Source organism: Desmodus rotundus, chromosome 6, assembly GCF_022682495.2.
Source record: "Desmodus rotundus isolate HL8 chromosome 6, HLdesRot8A.1, whole genome shotgun sequence".
NCBI lineage: Eukaryota > Metazoa > Chordata > Mammalia > Chiroptera > Phyllostomidae > Desmodus > Desmodus rotundus.
Genome location: NC_071392.1, coordinates 74,043,255 through 74,069,569, shown reverse-complemented (window position 1 = coordinate 74,069,569; position 26,315 = coordinate 74,043,255). Strand labels below are relative to the sequence as shown.

General features: G+C 33.7%; 1 protein-coding gene across 2 annotated transcripts in view; it reads left to right on the top strand.

The window, feature by feature from the left end:
* ZNF800 (zinc finger protein 800) overlaps positions 1-26,315 on the top strand; it is a 51,092-nt gene that overhangs the window by 4,071 nt on the left and 20,706 nt on the right. Inside the window, exons 3-6 of one of the 2 annotated variants that reach the window (XM_053926205.2) lie at positions 2,831-2,926; positions 11,197-11,340; positions 13,948-15,640; positions 16,877-24,792. In XM_053926205.2, the coding sequence (XP_053782180.1) occupies positions 2,831-2,926; positions 11,197-11,340; positions 13,948-15,640; position 16,877 (1,934 nt within the window). In that variant the 3' untranslated portion in view covers positions 16,878-24,792. Of the gene's footprint in view, positions 1-2,830; positions 2,927-11,196; positions 11,341-13,947; positions 15,641-16,876; positions 24,793-26,315 lie in introns of those variants that run through there. The other variant, XM_053926204.2, reaches the window with a different exon arrangement.

Genomic DNA, 26,315 nt, shown 5'->3' with positions numbered 1-26,315 from the left:
CTCTAAGTGTGTTCTTGGAAATATGTAAAGCAAGATGTTAACTTCTTAGGGTTTGGGTTTTGGTTGGAGGGAGATGCCTCCCCCCACCCCCCGAAATGGTTATATAACCTGATCTTGGGGAGGGGATGATAGGATATACAAAAAAGGATTTTATGAAGTATTAATACATAAAGCTTTGTAGTGTTGAGAGTATGTTTTCAAATGAAGAAAGGCTGGTTTCTTAAGTGGGGACTAACTACACAGATATGTATACCAAGTGGATGTGTCTTTACATAAATAAGTTAATCTTGGGATTATTTGGAGTGGTATCTCAGGAGGTATATTTGTTCTGGTGATAGCAGTGTTTGAAGATAATGGGTGACAAAATTTAGCTTTATCCTTAAAACCAGATGTTGTCACAATGAAGTAGAAGTTGATGTTGAAAGCTTTCTGGAGCATGTAGCTAAATGAGGAAAGGGGACTGTAAGAAGTTGCTGTTTTGTCCTTCATCCCTCCTTTATTCGTTACTGTTTTTTTCATTCTTCCCTGCTAGAATTCTTGCCACTCTTTTAAAGAGCCAGACTTTGAAGCTTTTAGTTCTTTACCATTGTACAATTTCCACTTTCTCTTTTGTAGTTGTTACTATTTATTGTAAATAGTTATCAGTTAAAGTACAAATACTGGAAAGAGATCCATCTAATCCACATAAATGATATCACCAATCTAGTTTTTGAGCTTCTGTAATTGTTTTTCTAAGGCATTGAATTCTAATTCTCTTAGATTTTGGAAAAGATTTCAGTTTTTGGTGTCAGACTAGCAGTTGATTTACACATGATGATGATGCTGCTGGTGGTGATGATGGTTATAGAACATTTATTGAGCAGTTAGTATATTCCGGGCCCTGTTTTTAACCAGTTTTCCTGTTAGCTAATTTAATCCTCACACAGTCCTATGCTTTAGGTACTTTTATTATCCCCAGTTTAGAGATTAGAAAAGAGAGATCAGAGATTTTAATTTTTTCCTCATTATGTCTAGTAAATTGCAGAAAGAAAATTTCAGCACAGTCCAGATCTGGAGTCTTGATCACCTCAGTTAGTGCCAGTGTCAGCTGTTCTTAAAATGAGTTGTATTTGTGTGTATGTTCAGAATTCATTTAAAATGCCCCTAAAGTGTCTCTTAAGATTAGGAAAATTTTGCTTCATGAAATGACTTGGTCCTGAGGCACAGTTCCTCCTATTTGTGTGCACTGGCCACAAACTTAAAAGAGAATCTAAGGCTGCGTCTATATACATAGTATAGCAACTTTAGCCCCCTTAGCAGCTAAATGCTGTCCAAGCCCAGGTCCTGAAGCAGTAGCAGCACACTCGTGATTTCCCCATACTGAGCAGATTGGGTGAAGATGGTAATAGTTCAATAAAACATAATATTGGAAAAAAAGAGGTAATTACAGTGGGCAGTTTTTCTCCAACATAACTATCTCTCTTTATTTGATTTCTGATGGAAAGTTCAGGTTTCCATTTCAGTTACCTTGTTTCATATTACCATAATCTAATTTATTGCATACTTACACAGCTAATCTGAGAATTTTGGAAAGTAGGGATGACCTAATCTCTGTATATGAAAATAAAGAATTTTATTTAAAAAATGGAAATACACTTATTTTTGAAGATTTTGTTTATTTACTTTTAGAGAGAAGGGAAGGGAGGGAGAAAGAGAGGGAGAGAAACATCAGGTATGTCAGAGATACATCATCTCTGTTGCCTCTCGCATGTCCCCAACTGGGGACCTGGCCTGCAACCCAGGAATGGGCCCTGGGAATTGAACTGGTGAGCTTTTGGTTCACAGGCTGCCACTCATTCCACTGAGCCACACCAACCAGGGCAAATGGGAATATTTTTACTTATAATAAAAATGTATACTTTCTCAAATGCACACTTCTAAAAGCCCAGGCTCTGAAGTACTAGTGAACTGTGAGGCAGAAAGTAAAAATTGCCCCTATAAATACCACCTTAATAGAACTTTTGTTTGTAACCCATCAGACTTTTTGTTTATATATACACTTAAACATTAAATTTATTTCTTTGTGTACCTATTGAAATATATATTAATATAAATGAAATCATATTCTATAACCTGTTTTTGTTGCTTAACAATCTATTATTGACAACCTTTGTTGTCAGTACATGTAGATCTACCTCATGCTTTCTAACAGCCATCAGAGATTCCGCTGTATGAATGTTTAATAGTTTATTTATTTTGGTTCCTTTTGAGACTTTTAAATTGTTGGACATTTTTCTCAATTATTTACAGTGCTGCAGAATGCTACAGTGAACATTCTTGTACATCTGTCCTTCCTTGTGCACTCAACCAAGTTCTTTCCTTAGGCAGTGGTTTTTAGGTTTTGCTTTCACAATTGCCCAGAGAGCTGTATTAGATTGTCCAAAGGGAAGGTTTTGGAATGGCTTATGAGGTGCAGTTAGGCCATCATTGCTCTAGAATTTTGATTAAATATAGTGGTCCCTCTTCAAGGGGAATAAAAAGGCAAATGTGATGAATATATATTAAATAATACCAGGATAGGAAGATCTTTGCATTTAAACTAATTAGCTTTAAGTAGCATTATTTTAGCCTTGAATGAGACTAATTTTATTTTTTTCCTTTTTATTGAATTGAAAGTTATTTTGGTTATTTTTTTCTCATTTTATTTTGCCTTACAAAGATGATGGTGAAATACATATAAATGTGATTGTCATTTACATGATTGTAGCAACCATTGTTTTACTTCAATAGTAAATGATTTAAGTAACCCTTTTTTTGTGGGGATTGGGGTGGGTGTTTGTCTTCCATGTAGTTTATATCCTGGAACCTGGAGATGCTCCTTTGTTACAGCAACCACTACAGACATCCAAATCTGGTATTCAACAAATAATTGAGTGCTTTCGATCAGGTATGAATGTTTTAGGATGTATTTTTCATTCTTCATGTAATAGTTAAAAACTACATAGAAATCCTTAAAAGTAATCAAAAAAAATTAAAATGTATACACTGTTTCAGTAGAATATTTTTAATGTCATATTTTTTTAAAAGTGGATGAATAAATATTGATGTAATCTAGAAATTCTTTTTCAGTTCTATATATTATATATTGATTTTAAAATAAACTTAGTATGGTTCAAAGAAATGTATTAAGTGGTATATATCTGTGGATAAAGTGCCTCTTCCTCTCAAAGATTCATTGTTATTTTTGACATGTTCTTTATAAACTCTCAAAGGGCTGTAGTAAATTGTACTGGGTCTTTATAAGTTTTGGAAGAGTGAATTATTTACTTAGACTGTCTAAGATATCACTTGTTCTAGGTTAATTACTTTATTATCTCTGTGACTCACCTTCTTCTGCCTAACTCTAGAGTTTATGGAGTTTGAATATCCATAATAGAACATAAAATAGGAAAAAAGACTTACTGCAGCCTGATATCTTCAGATCCATTTGTTTAGTTTTTCTTTCCATTTGCTTATTATAATAATTAGGTATATAAGTATATTTGTGCAGTTGTAATCAAGTGCTTTAAAATAGATGTTGCTTACTACATATAAAAGAGTGAGAACTATTAGAACTCCTCCTGTGTTATCAGTAAGATCTTAAGTTACTCTGACTCTTAAGATCCACTTGTCCATCTCAAGTGGATTTGGCTGCTCTGACATTGCAGACTATTGAGTCAAGTATGAACAAGCAAACACACATGACAGATGGGTATCTAACTGACGGTCACTTAAAGGGTTAGAATATCTTTTGTTATTTTATTTATCTTAATGAAATTATTAAGATAAATGTTACGTTATATTATTATTTATCTTAATGAAAAATATCCAGATTCAGAGGAAAAGACAGTTTATGTGCAACCATATTGTTTTGTGTTGATGAGAAATTTTTTGATGTGCTTGTTTTTAAAACATTGTAAAGGGAAAGAAGTCTATATTTGGTTTATTTTAGGATTCTAAGAAATAAACTGTTTCTTAATCGTAATAAAAAGGGTTTTTGGGGTTTTTTTTTGACTCTCCAAGATCATTTCTTAGACTTTCCATCTGTAGTCCTCATGGCATTGCTTTTATGTCTATTTAATTAAGTGTTGAGTGTACACCATATGCCTATATTTAGGTTGGTTGGTGGTATAACCTGCTTAAGGATGTTTTTTGTTGTTTTTTAACTTAGGATAATTGCTTGTGGTTAACAGTAATAATTGATAGGTCAAATTCTCCTGTGGTAAATACAGTTAAAATTTTAGTTGTTAGGGACTATATTTAAATATATTTCTGGCATAATAGAAGAATGGTTAGTTTCTGTTAGTGAATTTCTATTATCTAATTTTAGTACAGAGATAAAATTTATTCGTGTTCATTCTTATATCTTAGAAATGAAGGTAGTAGCTTTTCACATTTAGTAATATCCTTGCTTTTTAGAAATTCATAATATGTAATTAATAAGGTTATTTTCTAGTGCTTCATAGTGTTATTTGATTAAGAAGTCAGAATTGGTTCATTCATAAATACTTTGTTTTGTAAAAAATACCTTTTCAACAAGAATCTATCTTTACAATCTATATTTTTTAACTTTGAAAGATGAATACATTAAAATGAAATTGTTCCTTTATTGTGCTGTGGTCATATCTGTTTTCTGTATTTGCCATTTCTTTACTATATAAGCTGAAGAAAAGGGAGTGTGAAATTTGTAGTATGTTTTTTTAAAAACGTCTCCAGCAAATTTGCCTTATGAGTTATTTTTTATTTAGGCAAATTCTGAAAATACTATAATTTTAATTCTTTAAGTACCCAATAATTTAAATTAGTAGTGATTTAGAAATATAGTGACTGGTATAAAGGAACCAAAATTTATATTTAATATAAACAGTTCCTTTTTTTATATTTAAAAAGGAATTGTTTTATTCATTAATGTGTCTTATAGCTAAGCAATTTTAATCTCTTCAAGATAGTGATCTCTTACAAATTTGGATAATCTAAAGTCTACCAAGGTAGCACTTCGGTAGCTCTAAGGTGTTCAAGCTGTGGCTGACTGCAGTCTTGGGAGGATTAAGATGGAGGTTTGGAGGGACTGAGATCTTTTCCCATTCTGCAGGTTCCTCCCAGTCCCACTCTACTCCCAAGCCTGCCTTCAATAACTCACCTCTGTCTAGGCTTTTTTTCAGTACAGCTGGGTCACACACATTGCATTTAAAGAACTATCCTGCTGATGTTATTATATATCTGACAGATATTTAAAGGTAGAAGTCCATGCTTTTGCTCTTGTTAACCCTTCAGAGGCTAAGTCACGTTGGGCAGTAGTCATGTTAGGGTATCTACCTTATCTTCCAGGTCAGATAATTGTCTTCAGCCACAGTGTCATTTCTGTTTAAGTGACTCACCTTCTCCTGCCTATACTGGGGTGTCTGTGACCTGGTATTAATTCCTACCCAGGCTGGAAATTCATGAAAGGCTGAAGAGGGAATTGACTCACTTTTTAAGTCCACCAACTCCGGGTGTGCTATCCTGACTGCATGACCAGTTTTGACCCATTCTCTTTGCCTCACATTTCAGCTTTTGCTTTGGCCTGTTTTTCTGGCTTTAAATTACAAATTCTTCTTTACCTTTGATACCTCTTTATTTTTGTCTGCTTGACTTATAAATTAATTTGAATAGATTTATCTTTTTTGGAATAAGTGGTATTTGAGGTGTTTTTGGTTGTGGGTTAAAAAAAATAAATTCAAATAGATGTACAAAAATAAGTCTCTTTTTCTCCCTCAGGCAACCACTAACCCTTACATATATATACAAGCATACTTCCCTCATTTTCTTCCTAATACAAATGGTGGAAGAGTCTGCATACTGTTAGGCATTTTTGCTTTATTAACAGTATAGTCCACTGTTATTTGACATGTTTGTAGATGTCTCTCTCTCTCTTTTTTTTTAAAGAAAACTGCCTGTTCTGCCCTGACCTACAGGTTCTACTCTGAAATTCCTGATGGTTGGGTGACTTGAGACATGTCGTTTGCTCTGACTTCTTGACTTCTGGTACTGCCTGTACTGTACCTTCCTTTTGCTGGAGACTTGCGCTAGCCTGTGTTAGTTCTTCTAGGATCACTTCTGTGACTCGCTATCTTCAAATTTCCCTCCTTTTTATTAACACTTTTGTTTTAGCTTCCTCCCTTCCTGATCTTTAAACGGAAACAAAATTTTAAATAACAAAAAGTAAGCTTTCATGAGATGTTATTAAAATGGATTTAATTGAGCTTAATATCCTTTCTTAGTCTTGGTAGAGGCGAAGGAGCTATGGATTGTCCTAAGGTTAGAGAAACAGAAAAATGGAGGGAAAAGAGGATAATCATTTTGTCTGGTATTTAAAATTGGTCTTTAATATGAAGTTGACTTTTTTTGAATTCTTGAAATATATAATTAGTAAAAAGAGATAATACATAATATAGAAAAAATATTCTGCCTATAGAATACACAACTATGTGCAAGGAACATCTTTTTTGAATTTTAAGGAGGAATAAATTGTTGTGAAAATGAGAATTAGTTTTGTGTGATGTTTGCTGCTGTCATCATTTTCCTAAATTTAGGTTTGGTCATTTAACTTCTTAGAAGTTTTTTGTTTTTGTTTGTTTTTACTGCTTAAAGCAACATTAATGTCAGTTAGTATGAGCTGTAACTGGGTCCTGATGCCTCAGTTCTGACTCTGTAATAAAGATTTAGGATGGAATTAATGATTTATCAGAGATACGTAAGGGAGTGCCTTTTTTTTTTGGCGGTTATGTAGCAATTCTAGGAAATTTAAAATTTAGATATTTATTTTTCATTGCTTTTAGGAAAGCGGGGGGGAGAGTGAGAGTGAGAGAGAGGAAGAGAGAGAAAGAGAGAAAGAGAGAAAGAGAAACATCGCTGTGACAGAGAAACATCAGTTGGTTGCCTCTTGTAGGTTCCTTGACTAGGAACCTGCAACCTAGGTATGTGCGCTGACCAGGAATTGAGCCCACACTCTTTTGATGTGTGGGATGACGCTCCAACCAACTGAGCCACACCAACCAAGGCAAAATCTAGATATTTTAAAGACCAGACATTTTTTGATAAATTAGAAAAATGTAGATTTACTTGTTTGATTTATCAGTGTTTTAATTCATCTTCAAAGCATGTTATTTGGGGTGGTATTCTTAGAAGAGCGGCCATTTTTATTCATCTGGGAATTTCTCAAGGGCACAGATCGTATACTTCATGTCTCCAGTGAATAAGAGTACCTGGTATTTAATAGGTGTTCAATAAATACTTGTTAAACCAAACTAAAAAATTTATGGAGTAGCCACTAAAATAATTTTATTTTACTTATAAATTTATTGTAGTATGTGGCACTGTTCCATGATTAGCCTGGTGTATGTGTGTGTGTGTGTTTTCATCAACCCCTTTACGTGGTGGTTTTAAGATAACAATTTTAATTTTCTTAAGTTTTCCTACTTTTTATTTTTAAGTACTTATGTTAAGGGATGATTAGTTAGAAATTACTTTCATACTTGTCTTAGAACCCAGGAAATTTCACAGGAGTTATAGATTTGCTTGCAACATTGGGATGATATTGTGAAGACACAGCTCATGTGTGAGTCAACAGTTAAAGCAAGCAGTATACATTTTAAATGGTTACTGCCAGAACTTAAAATGGTCATTGACCAACAAATCAGTATATTAAGAAAAAAAAATGGAAGCTTATCTTTATCTATCACTGAAGAGCCTAAATTAATATTATGTCATGTAAATGACTGCTATCCAACCTAACGTAAAATTTTTTCTTTTGAAAAAAATACTTTAAATATGTTTGTCAGTATATACAATGTATTTGGCATTAAGGAATAGTGCAAGATAAACCCTTGATGAAATTTATCTAATTTTTATTACACACCTCTATTTTGTAAGAATCTGAAATATCCACTAGTTAATTCCTAGGTATCAGAAACCTTGGAGGGCTGGTTTTTTGAAAAATACTAATTGATGATCTGTGTAAGGAGTGACTGCTAAGATAATTTAAGGTAAGAAAGAGAGAGGAAAAGGAATAATTAGGAGCAAGGCAGCCTTGCTTTCTCTTTCCCTGAATCAAGGGTTGTGGAGGAACTTTATGTTGCTGTCAAGATGACCACGTCTATTGTGTCAGGTGACAGGAGGTTTTAACTATTGACAGAGGCACAGTTGGTTGACTGTGTCTAATTGTTAACAAAGCAACTAGGAAATGGCAGCTGATTAGAATAAAGTTATAAAAAAAACCCCACCTTAAATGGCTACTGAAACTAACTTTGGGAAAAACTTTTATTGTCTGTATTCATGGAATTAAAAAATACAAGTATTTTTCCCATTGGTAAAATGTGGAGTTAGAATTAGAAAATCTTCAAGGTCTCTTTTTTGATTTGACCATGAACACTACATAGGCTAGAAAAATCTTATTTTTATAGAGAAGGGTTTTTTTTTAACATATAGAGAAAGCTCTTTAATATATCATTTTAAAAAATATTAATCAGCCATGGTCCTCAGCGCTGGGAATGTAATGGTGAGCATTAAGGATATCTTATACATCCTTTTAGAAATTCCAGATTAATGGGAATACAGAAAAGTAATTGATTACAAGATAGTGGGATAATATAGTATAAATGTATATAGGGTGCTATAGGAATATAGGTGAAGAATTTTTAACAAAAAAACAGGAGGGGTCAGAGAGGCTCCCTGGAAAATGTGACCTATAACCTGAGATCTGAAGAATTACTGCGGGTGAGCCAGACAAGGGAAATGGGAGAATGTTTCAAGAAGAGAGAAAAAAACATAGGTGAAAGTCTGAAAAGTGTGATAGAGAATTTGGTGAATCTGTGGACCTGAAAGACCATATGCTTGGTATGGATTCAAGCATACCACAGGACCTGATGATCTGTGGTACGCTTGGATCAACACAACTGTTTTTATTGTGTGTGTATGTGTGTGTGTGTGTGTGTAGGTGGGGTGGAGATAGGGGAGTCAAGTTGATTAGTCAAGTTTAGAGCCAAATACTTTCTAATTTTGGATGCTTATTGGGAACTCTACTGAATATAACTCTAACTAGGAATATATAAGAAATTGATATTGCTTTTTTTAAATGGTTGATTGGGAGAACCTGGTAGACAAAATTATGTGTCTTGATTTAGGGATGCAGTTTTATATTTTTACAAGTAACTTAAAAAAAATGTATAACCTCATGCTGTACTACTGCTTATGTAACTCTTCAGTTGAGTTCTTAAACTAACCTAGTTCAGGTGTTATTTCCTTGTCTGTCTTTAGTCCTTAATTGACTTTTTAAAGGCAGAGTTGAATCTTTAGCATAGGTCTTGCAGGTTTAATTTAGAATTAAAGTGTGCAAAAATTTGCTATTTTCTTCCTACTGCTATACTTCCACTCGGCTATACTTCTTCAGAACTCTTTAGATCAGTTAGAGAGGTTTATCTAAATATTTTTTTCATTAATCTACCTCTCATAGTTTGTCAATCACTTAAGAGTTTAACTCTGAACTCTAAATACAGAAGCAATTTATTGACAATATACATATTTTTAATGTGAAATGGACTGCACACATATATATGTCTGTCTGTATGTATATAGTTTATATGTGAATATACTTTTTTAATAAAGAATAATTAATACCAAGCTATCTTCGGAATCTTTTTAAATTTATGTTTTCTGAATACGTTTGGTTCATTTTATTAGATGGATATATCAAAGTGCAAAGATTATACAGTTCTTTAAGGTCACAGAACTATCAGAATTGGAATCTCTCAAGACATAGTAAAGTTCTGATAACTTGCTAATCAATCTTTTTGCAGTAGAATTTTCAAGGTTGGTCTATTTTCAGAATGAGATTAAATTACAAAGTGATGATTAATACAGAAATTAAATGTAAGCAGATTATTAAATATTGAATCAGAAATATTTAACTTTTATGCATCCTTCAATATTAATTATATTAGTAAAATTGTGTTTACTCTTCAGTAGTTCCAGAGCTTAAATAGTCAAATGCTGTTGAATGATAGAACACTTTACACCTAGGTAGTCTTAAAGGGTTTTTTTCAGGACAGTTGTTTTAATTTAAGTCAATATTACCATGTTCTTTTATTTGAGAAAACTCATTAATTAGTCAATCATTGCATTTCAATTTTGTCAATTACCTGTGGCAAAAACCTGTAGGAAGTAGTGACAAAAGACCTTCCGTTTGTGTTTTATCCCTGGTGGGTGTTCTTACTTTAAAGATCAGATGCTTGTTGCCATTTATTTTTCTCTCTGCCTTGGATCTTTTGTCACAGTGCTTAGATTCCCTAGATCACTGGAATTTCTTCAACAGAAATTTATTGAGCACTATTAGAATTGAACACTTACAGTTATAAATAAGACAGACTTGGTCTTGGCTGCTTTGGAGTTTATAGTCTAGTGGAGAAGACAGGCTTTAAACTAGTAATTATGTCAATATTTAATTAATTTCAATTGAGGTAAGTTTTTGAGGAAGAAAGGTTTTGAGTAAACTTATAGTAGTATCAAGAGGCCTAAGCAAAATTCAAAATTATGAACAAGATTCACTGTCACACTAAATGGCCATAATCCAATGTTGGCCCAGAACCTGAAGTGATTTGATCTAAATTTAAAAATAAAAGTCACAATCTTGTGACATAGTTTTGACCTTCTTTAAGGAATCAGGGGAAAATGTGTTATGAAACTCTCTGTTCACTTCCTAATGCAGAAGCAAGCTGGAAGAACCAGGCAAAAACTTTGGCAGGGAGTGGGAGGGGATGGAGACATTTAATTTTTCAGTTCCACTCCAGATTTATAGAATCAGAATCTCTAGAGGTGGATCACATACATCTTTATTCCCAGGTCTTTGTGATGATCAAACATGTTGAGACCACTGTTGGGATATCCCAAGACTTGATTGGCTGCTGAATTAGGAAAAAAACACCAATTTTAGCTTCCTAATATCCAAATGATAGAAGGATTTTTGCTTAGAACGTAGTCTATAACTTAGTTGTGAATAATGCACTGTGGTAGTGATTGGAAATGCCTATATGTTTTGTTTTTAAAGAGTAAAACTGCACTTTTGGATTTTCAACAATGGTTCAGTTTAAAAGTACATATTAAGGTTACTTTTTGTGCTAAGTTTTCTTTTGTTTTTTCTCTCAGGAACTAAACAACTTAAACATATTTTATTAAAAGACGTGGACACTATTTTTGAATGTAAATTATGCCGAAGTCTCTTCAGAGGATTACCAAATTTAATTACCCACAAAAAATTTTACTGCCCACCAAGTCTCCAGATGGATGACAGTAAGTTTTAATCCAAGTATTCAGTTATGCATTTTATGATTAAGTATTCTTATATTACAACTATATGTTTGTGTTAAATTATGGATATCTAGTTATAGATAATGATAGAGAATAAAATTAAATACTTGAGACTCAGTGTTATATTCAATTTATTTTTTTATGTTTTTAAAAGATTTTATTTATGTTTAGAGGGAGGGGAAGGGAGGGAGAAAGAGAGGGAGAGAAACATCGATGTACAAGAGAAACAGTGATAAGTTGCCTCTTGCATGCCCACAACTGTGGACGTGTCCCGCACCCAGGCATGTGCCCTAACCGTGATTTGAACCAGACAGTGACCATTTGGTTTGTAGGTTGAAAGCCCAGTCCGCTGAGCCACACCGGTCAGGGCTATATTCAGTTTTTTAGATACGTACTTTCATACCTGTGTTTTTTACTTGGATTTTCCTCAAGGTATATAAGGTCAGATTTATGAGTATTTATTTGTATTAATATATTGAATATTGTTTTTGAATATTCATATGGGTTATATACTTTATATTCAGGATTTTTGTAAGTTAAAATACTGATTTTTGAAGGGGGCGCTATTGGTATATTTCCTTTTTACTTTAACAGATTGTTACCAGATATGACTGATTATTTACTTAGATTCCTCTTGAGTAAATGAGTTGATTTCTTGGGACTGGTGGAGAGCATTAAATATTTGTTAATCTTTCTAGTGTTTTCTGGGTCTTGATTTGAAGTTCAGTTTTGTTTTCAGTGAAATTTACTTAGATTAGTCATTTTGTCAGAAATTAGATTGTACTGTGGGTTAACTTGAGATCTGAAATAGCTTTATGTGATGAAGGCAAATAGTAGGCTAATAAAATCTTTGTGAAATGATTTGTTTGTTGAATTAAGTGTATTGCCTGTGTATGATTAAGTTGCAGTATATATAATGATGTTATTTTCTTTCCTTAAAGAACTAATGTAAATTCCTTAAAATATTTTAATAAAAAATAACTTTTTTTTTGAGATTTAACTCTTTGTGGACTTATAAAATATAGAATTTATTTTAACAGTTTGATACTATTTTGCATTGTGGATTTTGTGCATTTTTTCAACTTAACCTTTTTGGGATGGGAATGAAATGCAAACTTCAAGTATTAGCATGAAGATGATTTAAGGCATAGGACATACATGAAATGAAAATTTCATATTTCATATTTGTTTGGATACTGCTGTTAGGTCTACTATGCTTTAAAAAAAAATCATTGAGATATAATAAAGAGGCAGTCCATAAGGATTAGTTTTTTTTTTTTTTTTTAATCCTTACCTGAGGATATTTCCATCGATTTTTAGGGGGTGGGGGAGGGAGAGAGAGAGAAAGAGAGAGAGAGATAGAAACACCAATGTGAGAAAGATCAATTGGTTGCCTCCCATATGTGTTCCAATTGGGTATCGAACCCACAACCTAGGTACGTTCCCTAACTGGGAATTGAACCTGCACCCTTCTGGTGAATGGGATGATGTTCTAACCAATTGAGCCACCTGGCCAGGGCAATAAAGATTAGTTTTAAATCTAACTTTTTAATTAAAGTACCATTAGAAAATAAGTTAACTTTCTGGTAGTTGTTTGTTATTTTTTAGTATGAAGTTGACTTATAGAGGGAAATAGATAAATGGATTTGTTGGATTAATGTGCTCTCTTCATGGCAATACTCATTCGAGAAGTACTTTTGTGAAAGTGTTATTCTTATAGAAACTTTATCCATTTTAAAAAGGAAGTAGATGAGAAGAGCTGTAGTAAATCATTTCTTTATTTCTAAATAGAAAATTTGATGCTGTATTTAATAAGTAATAGCTAGAATTTAGAGTTGTATGTGGAAACATAACCAGTATTAGACAACTGTGTTAAAATAGGAGTATTTAGTTGCCTACAGAAGGTGTAATTATTGTACAAATACATAAAACTAGCTCTTTTATTTGGAATAATTCTCTAGTTTTTAATCATTTGTTTTAATAGAATTGTGTCATGTTAAGGAAACATGTAAAGGGACTGAGTTTAGCAAATACTTGTATATATCATGTCATTCCTGTTTATGTTTTCCTATAAAGTTTCTTTTTTATTTCCATAAGTATGTCCTCATATAATTAGAGTAGGAAGTTTATTATAGATAAGGTTATTTAATAGTAATGCTGTTATGTGTTCTTTAAAAAATTATTTTTGTATATAGTAAAATTCTTCATGATGTTCTATCCGTCTTGGGTTATGAAGACTTTGGTTTGCCTTTGGTTGCCTAAAATTTTAGACTAAAAATATGAAATAGTATTTTATTGTTATGACACCCATGTGCTTACATATTTTATAGTAAGTGCACTTAGAAGTGGAGTGACTCTACAGTTGCTTCTAGCCCTTAACATTTATGTACTATGTTGAGGTTTTAAAGTAAAGCAAATTTTAGTTTAATACTAGTTTTTATTTTCATAAAATATGGAAAAAAGATAATGCTATTATAAAAATAAACATGAACCAGAAATATAATAAATTTTAAGATAGACATTTGTAACACATTAAAAATTAGAAGAGCTAATTATTTCATGTTAAAATGTTGTTTTTTCCCCTAACAGACCTTCCTGATGTAAATGATAAACAAAGCCAAGCCATAAATGATCTCCTAGAAGCCATATATCCAAGTGTGGACAAGCGAGAATATATTATTAAGCTAGAACCCATAGAAACTAATCAGAATGCAGTGTTTCAGTATATTTCAAGGACTGATAATCCTACTGAAGTCGCAGAGTCAAGCAGTATTCCTGAACAAGCTGAAGTTCAAATACAGGAAACTAGCACTGAAAACTCTAAAACAGTACCAGTTACAGTTACAGAGATGGAAACTGTGGAGCCCCCTCCTGTTGAGATCGTTGCAGATGAAGTTGCACCTACATCTGATGAACAACCTCAGGAATCACAAGCTGACGTAGAAACTTCTGATAATTCTGATTTTGGTCACCAGTTGATATGTTGTCTTTGTAGAAAAGAATTTAATTCCAGACGAGGTGTTCGTCGTCACATTCGAAAAGTACACAAGAAAAAGATGGAAGAACTAAAAAAGTACATTGAAACACGAAAAAATCCAAACCAGTCCTCTAAGGGACGCAGTAAGAATGTTCTGGTTCCATTAAGTAGGAGTTGTCCAGTATGTTGTAAATCATTTGCTACAAAAGCGAATGTAAGGAGGCATTTTGATGAAGTTCATAGAGGACTAAGGAGGGATTCAATTACTCCTGATATAGCAACAAAGCCTGGGCAACCTTTGTTTCTGGATTCTGTTTCTCCTAAAAAATCTTTTAAGACTCGAAAACAAAAGTCGTCTTCAAAGGCTGAATACAATTTAACTGCATGCAAATGCCTCCTTTGCAAGAGGAAATATAGTTCACAAATAATGCTTAAAAGACATATGCAAATTGTCCACAAGATAACTCTTTCTGCAACAAACTCTAAAAGAGAGAAAGGCCCTAATAATACTGCCAACAGTTCAGAAATAAAAGTTAAAGTTGAACCAGCAGATTCTGTAGAATCTTCACCCCCTTCCATTACCCATTCTCCACAGAATGAATTAAAGGGAACAAATCATTCAAATGAAAAAAAGAACACACCGGCAGCACAGAAAAATAAAGTTAAACAAGACTCTGAAAGCCCTAAATCAACCAGTCCGTCTGCTGCAGGTGGCCAGCAAAAAACCAGGAAACCAAAACTTTCAGCTGGCTTTGACTTTAAGCAACTTTACTGTAAACTTTGTAAACGTCAGTTTACTTCCAAACAGAACTTGACTAAACACATTGAATTGCACACAGATGGGAATAACATTTATGTTAAATTCTACAAGTGTCCTCTTTGCACTTACGAAACTCGTCGAAAGCGTGATGTGATACGACATATAACTGTGGTTCATAAAAAGTCATCCCGCTATCTTGGGAAAATAACAGCCAGTTTGGAGATCAGAGCTATAAAAAAGCCCATTGATTTTGTTCTAAATAAAGTGGCAAAAAGAGGCCCTTCGAGGGACGAAGCAAAACATAGCGATTCAAAACATGATGGCACTTCTAACTCTCCCAGTAAAAAGTATGAAGTAGCTGACGTTGGTATTGAAGTAAAAGTCACAAAAAACTTTTCTCTTCACAGATGCAATAAATGTGGAAAGGCATTTGCCAAAAAGACTTATCTTGAACATCATAAGAAAACTCATAAGGCAAATGCTTCCAATTCACCTGAAGGAAACAAAACCAAAGGCCGAAGTACAAGATCTAAGGCTCTTGTCTGGTGAGGAACAGTTAACAGAGTTTTGCTTTTTCCCCCCATCGAACTAAAAAAATCATATGACCATAATTTATAGCTGGTTCCATTTTAACACCTTTGCTTCCATATATCTCATGGCAGTGGGAGCTGCAAGAGTAATGCGAGTATTGCATTTCCTCTTCAGTGACCTTTATTCCAGTGGCTTGGGAACAAAAGTTAACTTCAGAACTTATCTTCCATAGGACAATGCAATATAGTTAATAGGTAGATGGCACAGGGTCAGTGCTTTCCTCTCTGTTGTAAAATACACATTTACATTGGCTTATGTTTACAATTAGATGTCTTCTGTTTAACTAACTTTGCACAGGTTTAATTTGATTCAGTGACTTAGTCTACTAATTAATGCATTGTAGGAAAGTTAAATATATTAGAATGAATTTGTGAAGGTGATAATTATAGGAAAAAAGTCTTTTGAGGCATTGTAATTATTGTAAGTTAATCTGTGACAGCTAAATAAAGTGCTGCACTCAGAAAAAAAAAAAAATCCCCAAATTGAATTTAGGATGATTAGTATTTATTTTATTTACATTTAACATAGTGCTTCTAGATAAAGGGGGAAACTTGATAAAAGTTTGGAATTTCTTTTTCTTCCTCCTTGGGAGTATGTACCATTTTTAAGTTTCATCTGTGAAAGAAAAATGATTACTTAGGTCCCAAATCCTCTTAAATTTCCCTTTTTTGCTTAAATAAACTTTTTGGTGATCATTTCAACATAGTTAATATTATTAAATAGGGATTTTCTTGTTTTTTCTTTTTTCCTTTTTTTTGTGTGTGTGGTTGTTGCGTTGCAAGAAAAGTAAAATCCCTATTGGGAAGAAAGAAAAAAAAATACTACTTTTTTAGAAGGTTTTGGAACAAATGTAGATTTTAAAAATGCAATATAAAATAAGGAGTAGACTCCGTATACTTGCTTTTTCAGGTCTCTATATTTTTAAAGTTTACCTTCAGTACCTGTGTCCCTATGTTAAGGCAATTAATATATTTAATTAGTATTAAATTAGTTTTGGATTTAACTTCTAAAGCAGTAGTTTGCTGAGTAGGTTAAATGTTGTGGTTTGATTATCACACATTTTTAAAAGAAATATTTTTGTGGAAAACTTGAGATGAAACCATTCTTTAGAAGTCATTTATTGTATAGTTTTAAAAACAAGCTTTTATTGGTAAACTCAAAAGTGTTCATTTATTCCCATTTCTCCTCAGATAACTTCAAGTGATGTACGAAAAGGTTTGGAGTTCATTTTTGTGGAAAGACTTTAAATTGGTGTTAGAACCACTAAACGTCTTCAAATGGTATTTTGAGGAAAAAAGTTTTTATAAATATTTGACTGTAACTGCTGTTTTCTCACTAAAGTGATTATCATCAAACCACTTGTTTCAAAGGCACTGCCTTTTCCAGCACTTTTGAAGTAGCTGTGACATTACATATTGTCATCACAGTCCATCAGTTAACCACGTTTGACCTTGTGCATTTGGTCTACAGTTGCTACAAAAATGTTGCAAATTTTGTTTTCCAAACAATTTGTTGATTGAAGTGATGAACAACCTGAAGAAAATATCACCACTGGTGATTTTTAATTGACAAAGACTTTATATCTTAGTGATTTTAGTTGTGTTCCACTTTATTTGGCAGAATTTTCATCTGGATTGTACAGGTACATGATTTCCTAGTGAGTGTATGTTAGGACCAAAGACAAATTAGTATCAACACATTATACATATTTAGCCTACTAAATGTTTGTCATTATTTTTACATTCATTTACTTCTAACTTGTTCTCCAGCACTTAAATATTTGAAAATTTCATTCTAAAATATATACTACAGGAAAGTTCTAGTTCATTTTCATCCATGGATCATTACATTTTTCATTTGTAAACATCTGAGGTTTTTGTGAAAATTTAACATTCCCAATTTTTAAAAAAGTTTTATACAAAGCACTTTAATGGTAGAAGCAAGTTAATTTGTCAGTCTGTTTTTTTTAAAGACCACACATTTACTAATGTTAATATGAAGGTAGTAAGTAGCTTACTGATACTTTATGGATGCAGACAATCCATGCACAACCACTTATATTAGTTATTTCTTTAAATATTGCTAAAAAAAAAAAGGCAGATGGGGTGTAAACCCTGATTTTTTTTCTCCCAAGTAAAATCTTAAATGACCACTTTAGATAATATTTGATTCCTACTGTAAAATTTGGAAAATAATGATTCCTTGTTCATTTTTATAATCAAGATTTTAGGAAAAAAATACATCTATCTTTATGAAATTTTGGACAGGTTTTATGTATCAATATTTTGTACTTTTTAGGGAATATTTTATTTTTTAGTAATTTTTGTCAAATTATAATTTTAAAAGGTACAGCAGAGAATATACCATGTTTTTATAGAGGTTCACACCTGTACTTAGGAGGGACCCTGTCCATCTATATACTTTTTGTATACAGTTTTAAAATGTTGAAGATCCACAAGGTCATAATAAAATATTTCTATAGCTAGAAAAACATTTACCCTTCCCAGTGCTTTGCACTAAAATATACTGTGAAAGGAAACTAGAAAGACTGTAACTGTTGCTGGAAATGTTCTATATTGAATGTACATGCTCTTGTTGGAAAAATGTACTATATGTGATGGAAATAAACCAGACTTGGAGTTATTTCAGCTAAATGTGCTTCAACAAAGGTGCATTGGTTGAAACTTAAATGTTTTATTATCAAATTTAAATATATTCATTGACTATGAGCAGCTACACTTGAATTATATCTTGATAGTTTTATTTTTAAGAATTAGAGTTATAATTTCTCTTTAATTTAAAAAGATTTACTTTTCCACATATGGAAAATTTGTACTTATAGGTCTAACTTTAATGATTAATAGTGTAATATATTTAGGGAACTAAATGTGTAGGTGGTATTTCATTTATAAACCATCTTCTTTAGTTGCACATTATTAAACCTGTATGTTTGACTTTTGCAAGGTGTTATCTTTTATGCATTCCTACACACAAGACATATTCCAAAGATATACAGACTTAAGTGTTTATAACCAAAAGATGAGTCCTAAGAAGCTTGGGGTAGCTGTTTGCTTACAACCTTTCATCTGTATGTTGGACTTTTCTTCTCTGCTTCACTTGTTAAATACTGTGTGGAAGAAAGAGAAATAGCCTAATTTTTGTGGAGGGTAGCCCAGTTGCTGGAATATCCTTACTTCACTCACCTATTTCCACATATCTTCTCTGTCATAACTCTAGGGCCACAGAGCAGAAATTTAGGTAGAGGAATTGAGAGTTCAGGGACTGTCAAAAATACTATGTGTGTCATTGAGAGAAAAACAGCCCTTTGTCAGGCCTGGTTTACATTAGAAGGGCCTAGAGACATTAGGAATATTTTATCATAATAGCTGAACAGATTATGGTGGACTTAGAAGTTAGAGGTTAAACTGGGACCAGTTTATTAAGGTAGAATGAACAAGTAAGAAGTGATTAAAATTCTTCATTCTTCCTATTCCTTTCTGGTCTTCATTCTTCCTTTTTGGCTTAAGTTTGATTCTTGAGCTCTGTCATCTCAGAGTCTTAGGCTTGAGATTCTTGAGAAGAGACCTAGGAAATTTGTGCTGGAAGATTTTTTTTGCACATAAGCTATATAAACAAATATTTATAGCACTGTTTGTTATTGTTGTAGGGAGTCAAAGGAACCATCAGAAACTTTATAATATAAAAAGACCTAGCTCTGGCTACAAATAATATTCATCTTTGCTGCTATTTGCTCAATTAAAGAGTTTTTCTATAGAATTCAACTCATCTTTCTTCCTTAATATACCTTCCTCCCCTAAGTGTTGGAAGAGTAGAAACAATAAAAGAAATGGCTTGTGCTTCATCTTCCGAAGTTTGTATAGTGTGAGAGCTGGATGAGGTATGGCCGACACTGGGCAGGTATTCACTAGAACATGCAGATGTACCTTGAATGCACAATGACTGTTGGTTCATGTCACTTATTTTTTCTTATTTCCTATTTCAAGAGGAAAACCTTCCTGAAGAATACATACATACTCTTGAAGAATATATAAATTACCCATATTTAATTTTTAGCCTGATTTTGTATATATGCGCTAAGTTTTCTGTTGACAGATTGCTTGTATTGTTTAAAAGTACCTTAACATTTTTTTAAGGAGTATGTGTTTGTTAAATTGTTTTGTGGTCAATAGGCTGTTCTCAGTTTTTTTAAAGGGCATATGGATGCAGTAGCAGGAAGGTTTGCTGCTTTGCTATGACTTGAGTCTGTGGTTATAGAAAGAGGAATTTCCCAGGTATTATGACAACTGGGTATGCAGATAGAGAGGTGTAAGTGGATATCATTTCCTGTTGTGAAGTTGCAGAAGATCTCTTCAAATAGCATGATCACTGAAGATGAGATAGAAATGCTTCTAAAACCTTGGAAATGAGGTTTTCAGGTTTTTGCAGTGGCCCTTGGAAGTATTCCAGATTCTTAGGAGTTGTAGAAGTTACTTTTCTAATGGAATCCGTACAGTTCAAGGGTTATGATATAACCATGGTTCTCATAGTTGATCCAAAATCGAGCTGTAGGATATGAGCAGCATAGTGTTGGCTGTGCTGTTAGAGAGAATCCTGCTGCACTCTATGCAGTTCTTTTCTCTGACTTTAAGAGCTAATGGAAACTTCAGGATTGAAAAGGAGTAAGGATCAGCAATCTAGGAACTGCTATTGTTTAGTTTCTAATCATCCAGTACATGATAGAATGCAAAATAAAACATGTTTCACTTAAACTCACAATTATTTTGCTTTTCTAACTTGCAAATTTATTTCTTCTCTCTTATAAATTGTTTCTGCCGCCTTTTTCTCTGACCTTGTTCTGAGCTCTTTCCTGTTTTTTCTTCTGGTTAACAGAGATCTTAGTACCATGGTAACTAAAACGTTTTTCGAGAAGGTAAGAGGGTGGGAAGTCAGCTCATTTCTTCCGTAATGTTCCGCATTCTGTTTGTCAGGTTTATTATATATTCTTAAGCTATTTCTTCTGCATGTGTTCACTACTACCACACCACAGAGGGGAACATAGGTGCATCTGGTTGGGAAAATGCTTAAAGTTGGAGGTGTTTCTGTTTGTGCCCACTCAGCCAAATTAAATTGCTTGATTGTGCATTTTTGAAGTCAGGGACTATGTCTTGATAGTTTTGTCAAGTGCCCAGCACATTTTGCTGTATACCCAGGCACTTTAAATAAATTGAATGATATTAAAGTAAGTAGTAGCTTTTTCCATTTCAAAACTGTGCTGTCATATTCTTTGAGACTTGGGGTCCTAATTTCATAAATTTATAGTATCTCAATATTGATAGATTTCACTTAGTTTTGAAAATGCTACTGGTAGTAAAATGAGAGGTTATGATGATAAAAGGAATTCTTAGTATTAGCTAATAATAATGAACATTCATAGAGTGTTTACGGTATGCCAAGCACTCTGCTAATCCTTTACATACATGGTTCCCCTAATTCACCAACATCCCTATGAAATACGAACTGTCACTTCATTTTCCCCATTTTATAGAAAAGGAAATTGAAACTTAGAGAAGTTCAGTGATTTACTCAAGTTCACATAGGTAGTATATTACAGAATTGAGACTTGACACTGGGTTTGACTACAAAGCATGTGCTCTTGATCAGTACACCTGACATTTGCACGTTACCATTTGCAAAGCTCGTTCACTGTATTACCTTACTGGTAGCCTAGTGTGATGCTTTGAAGCCAGATGGTGAAATTTTTGGATTCACAAATTATTTCCTGTGTGACGTGCAAATTACTTAAACATTTTGTGCCCTAGTTACTACCTTACCTATAAAATAAGGATCCCAATATTTCTTATCTCATAAGTGGTTCTGAGGATAAAATGAAAAACATTTAAAATGCTTAGAATAATGCTTGACATGATACAATAAATGTTAGACATGATTACTATAAGATCAAAATGTGGAACTTTATCTCTAGAAAAATGCATTAAAAGAGGGAACTTCATTGCTACACATCATATTTTAACTGCTGCTTTTGTGTTTAATTCAGCCATTGAAAATAACCAATTATATCATTTTCTGTGAATTCTAATGAGATATTACTAGTTTACCATTTTACTCATAAGTTTTTCATTTGTCTTGCAAAAGGCAGTTGTAAGCATAATCATTGTAAGTTATGTTTTGTTTTTATGTTTACTCCCCAGAGTAACCCATCTGTCATAAAATTTTCATTATTATGTGTCCTGTCACACAAATGTGTTATTTTTGGTCATGTATGAAATATTGATATGGAATAAATATTAGTTAACATAGCTGAAATATTTCTGTAAAACACAAGTAGATACCATTTGAAAGAAAGCATTTAATTATGGAAAGAGTAGATTCTTCAGTAGAGCACAATTTAGGCTAAGTCAGGAGTTCCTTTGGTGAGTGTGTCACAAAGAGATAAGAAGAAATGGCACTTTTCAACAGTTTTGCCAATGGTAGTACTTAGTGGCAGTACTCCAAATTTCAGCTGAGGCCCAAGTATTGTTAAACTGTCTGCTGAGAGTGTTTACCCACACACCTGACTGCTGTTGATCTTGCATTTTTAACAATAAGATGATTTTAGAAATTTTAGGGTTTAGGGGCTGTTACAATTTACAACATCAGAAAACCTTGTTTCTAGATTTGGATGACCCTTCATATCCTGAACTTCAGATCAAGTGCTGGGGTTCCCACACCTGGTCTGTGTGGCTTCTTAGTAATTCTGATACTCAAATACTTACTTGTGTCAGGTGTCTGGAGCATATACCTGACACACAAATTATTACAATGTTTAAGCAGTAGATGAAGTGGTTGAAAATACAGCCAAACCAAAATACCGCCCCCCCCGCCGCTCCCACTGAATGCTTGAGCAGTAATAACTTGCAGTGTATTTGGGTGTCCTGCTCTATATAATCCAGTAACACTTTCAATACAGAGTGTGTAGTGATGATAGAGGAGAAATTATTACAGCAAAATAAACCTTAAGTGCATAGAACTCTTACTACAACTAAGGTTGAATATTTACTTTTAATCCCTCCTATCTGGAATTATCCTGAGAATAAATTAACTCTGAGAAGTGGAACTGTGGCTGTAGTCGAACTTTCTTTCTAAGCTGTGCAAAGTATTTTTTTAAAAAGCTGAGACTGTTTTGGGTGCTTTGTTAGACCCGAACCCCAAAATACCTGCTAGTTGTGACTGGTAGCTTCTTATTTTGGATGGGAAGAAAAAGCAAGGAATGCTTTTCTTCAGAGAAAAAATAGCAAAGCACTAGGAACATAGTGTGCTCAAGTGACTGAATCATATGGAAAAAAATTAATTTAGGGAAAGGATTTTTATGTAGTTTCTTTGAGTTAATGAGATAGAATTTGTTAGGGTTGTTTTATATGAGCTTCTCTAGGAGAGGCCATGTCATCTTCATGCCTTTTGATCATTATATTTATTGAGTTCCTTGGAATCCACCATGCTGGGCATTTGTAGATGTTTGAGACTTTTCTGAGCATCCTTCTGTTTCTTTGAATCGACAGGCTTTGAGGAGATAAGGTGTGGGGCTGCCATAAAGATAGACAAGAACATACTTTTTGAAATTTAAAACTAATTTTTAATATTTATATCTAAAGTTAAGCTTTCCTCAAAACACTTTGATAATTTTCCAATTTTCCCTTTCTTTGCCTGGCTGTCTTGACTAGTCCACTATTGTTTCTTGTGACTGTAAGAGAACAAAATCACTTATTTGCCATGAAATATGGACACAAACATCTGTACGTGCACAAGAGGAAGAAACTTTTAAAGAGATGGCTTTGTTTCCTGTAACTTCCCTGGATCTCTTTAATCTTTAAGTGAGTAATTGTAATGATATGAATTACTAATTTTTAAGGTTTAAGATGCTTCTTTGAAGGCCCTTCTTTCTAAAACAGTTAACCAGAACTAAGTAGCACAATAATTTAAAGCACAGGTGCTACAGGGTGGAAGCAAAACCTGCAGTGCTTGTATTACCAGCCACCACCTGATTTACCATGTCATCTAACTGCAGCTGTGTGAGTGCACGCGCACCCATGTATTCAAATACTGGGCTGTGCTTTTTATTTTGTTTTATTTTTTTTGGTTGCAAGCACAGTTTTAATTGGTCTGTAGCTAGTAAGGAGAGGTTTATTTAGAAGGCTTTATGTGGGGAAATGAGTGAGATAGAAGTGGCCAGGTCTTGTGGGACTCGACTGGTAATTGTACAAACTGGCTTTGCCATGTAGATTTCGTAGAAACTGGAAAAAATCAATGTAATTCTACTGATTAGGTATTGGTGTCTTAGCAGTGGGAGTATTGCTTCTCTGCTGCTATTAGCCCTTTTCAGACTCTGCTTTTACTTTTTTTGAAAATGAATTATCTCATTATGTCTTGTCAGTATGGTTATTACTACCTCCTTACTTCTGTTGCTTGCTTTCTCTGTGTCTTTCAGCTACTTTCCCTCTCCATATAGCTTGAGTTCAGATTCCTGTAAGAGAAAGTGTGATTGGTTCAGTTAGGTTGGGCAAATCTCCTATGCCAGGCCTTCATAGATTGCTGGCCATAAGCTGTTCATTGTTTGGCTGCTCTTAGGACAGGTGCTCTCTGTTGGTCCTGTCATTGGTGATCATGGTGGCAGAGTCAGTGGAATAAAACATGGCCCTGGAGCCAATAAAAGGAATCTTAGGATGGGAATCTTTTAAAAGAGAGATCTGGATAATACTAGAATGTAATAATCTTTCCAGGACACATGACTTTCTTCCATTTTGAAGGTAATAGAATTAAAGGTAATGTGTGGGCTTGACTGTTTTATGTCAGTGCATCACCAACAATCCTCTCCATGCTGAGAAAATGTGGGAAAGGTTTCTGATAAGCATCTGCAGTTTCTTTCCTAAACTGCTTGGTGCTATTTCCATCTTTGGTTTGCAGATTCATGGACAGCCTGAAGTTCTCACTCAGAAAGAGCCATTACATTTCCTGTAACAGCCTATCAGGCCATTCTGTCAGTTGCTGCTAATTTCCAGACACCCACAATTATGCTTCACAGTTTGGATGATTTAGTGAACCCTTAAAATACTGCTTCTGCTTTTCTATTTGTATTTTCCACATTTAGGTTTACTCTGCAATAGCTGCTTTATATCTTCGCATTAATTCCTTCAACAACAGACTTTATTGAGTGTCCATCATGTGCCTGGCACTATTCCATCATTTTGGGGAAACTGAAACACACAGTAGTTAAAGAATGACTTTTTAAGAGCATACAGACCCAAGTTCAAGTTCTGGCTCCTTTACTTGCTAGCTGTGTAGTTTAGGCATGTATCTTTTTCTAAGCTTTACTTTTCTTGTCTGTAAAATGATATTAAAAGCTACCTTATAGGTAGGTTTGTTGTAGGAATTTATAAAAGTTTAATGACATTGCATATAATATACTTAACATAATATCTGGCTCAAGTAAGAGCTCAATAAATATGTGTTACTGTTGTAGTGATCACTAAAATTGACAGTTTGCTGCTGAAATACTTTCTGGCATTTAGTTTCTGGTTATCTTGCTTTGCCATTTGATGTTCGTTGCCTTTTTGTTGGCTTTAATCCACCTGTTTAATGAAAAGTCAGATGTAACATCTGTGAGAAAGCCAAAATATACAACAGTTTATTAAGTTATGACATTATTTTATGGATCTTCAGTATGCTGCTACTTTTTTGCAGCACCTTTTTTGGTTTTTGCTAATTGTTGAAGGATTTGTTGAACTTTTTGATATTTTGCTTCTTTGTGATTAATGTCTTACAGAACAATGTAGACTTTTGGGTAACGAAACTCAGCACATTTTGAGGGTTTTTTTTTTTTTTGTAAACATTAGGCTATGGGTACATGAACATATTCTGTATACAAGCAAGAACTATGTATGTTTTTTCTCTGTATCACCAGTGCCTCACAGTGTACCTGGCATATAACAGGTGCTAAGAGCATGTTGAAGGAAGAAAAAGAGGAAGGCAGGAACTAAGATCAGTTATCTTCAGACGTATCATTAGTCCACAGTATGTCTTTGCTTTTAAGCTTCTTTTCTAGTACCTCATTTAATACACAAGGGGAGACATCCCAAAAAACCCTGAATTATCTTCTGGAGACCAGGCCCATTGTAGTACAGGCTTCCCTCATTAAGGTGAGTGTTCTAAGAACCCATCTGTATCAGTGGACTAGCTGGTGGTGGTGTAAGAGGCTGCGTTTGACTTCAGTGATTTTTTTTTTTTTTGAAGACTCTCTCAAGGCATTTGGCCATTTCAGCTCATAAATTGGTGATTTACGAGTACACCTGCTCACACTGCTCTGTGTTGAGCAGTTTTTGACCAAAAATGGCATGACCCCTGTGCCCCACCCTCTCTATTCACCTGATCTCTCCCCAAATGACATTTTTTGTTTTCCTGGATGAGAAAAGTCCTCAAAGGGTAACTTTTTGCAAGTGTGGGAGAGGTAAAACAAAACAAGAACAGAAGTACTAACAGGCATCAAAATCAATGAGTTCAAAAACTTGAGTAGTGGAAAAAATGTCTCGATAGGAGTACTCATCAAATGGAAAGTACTTTGAAGGTGACTGAAGTTTA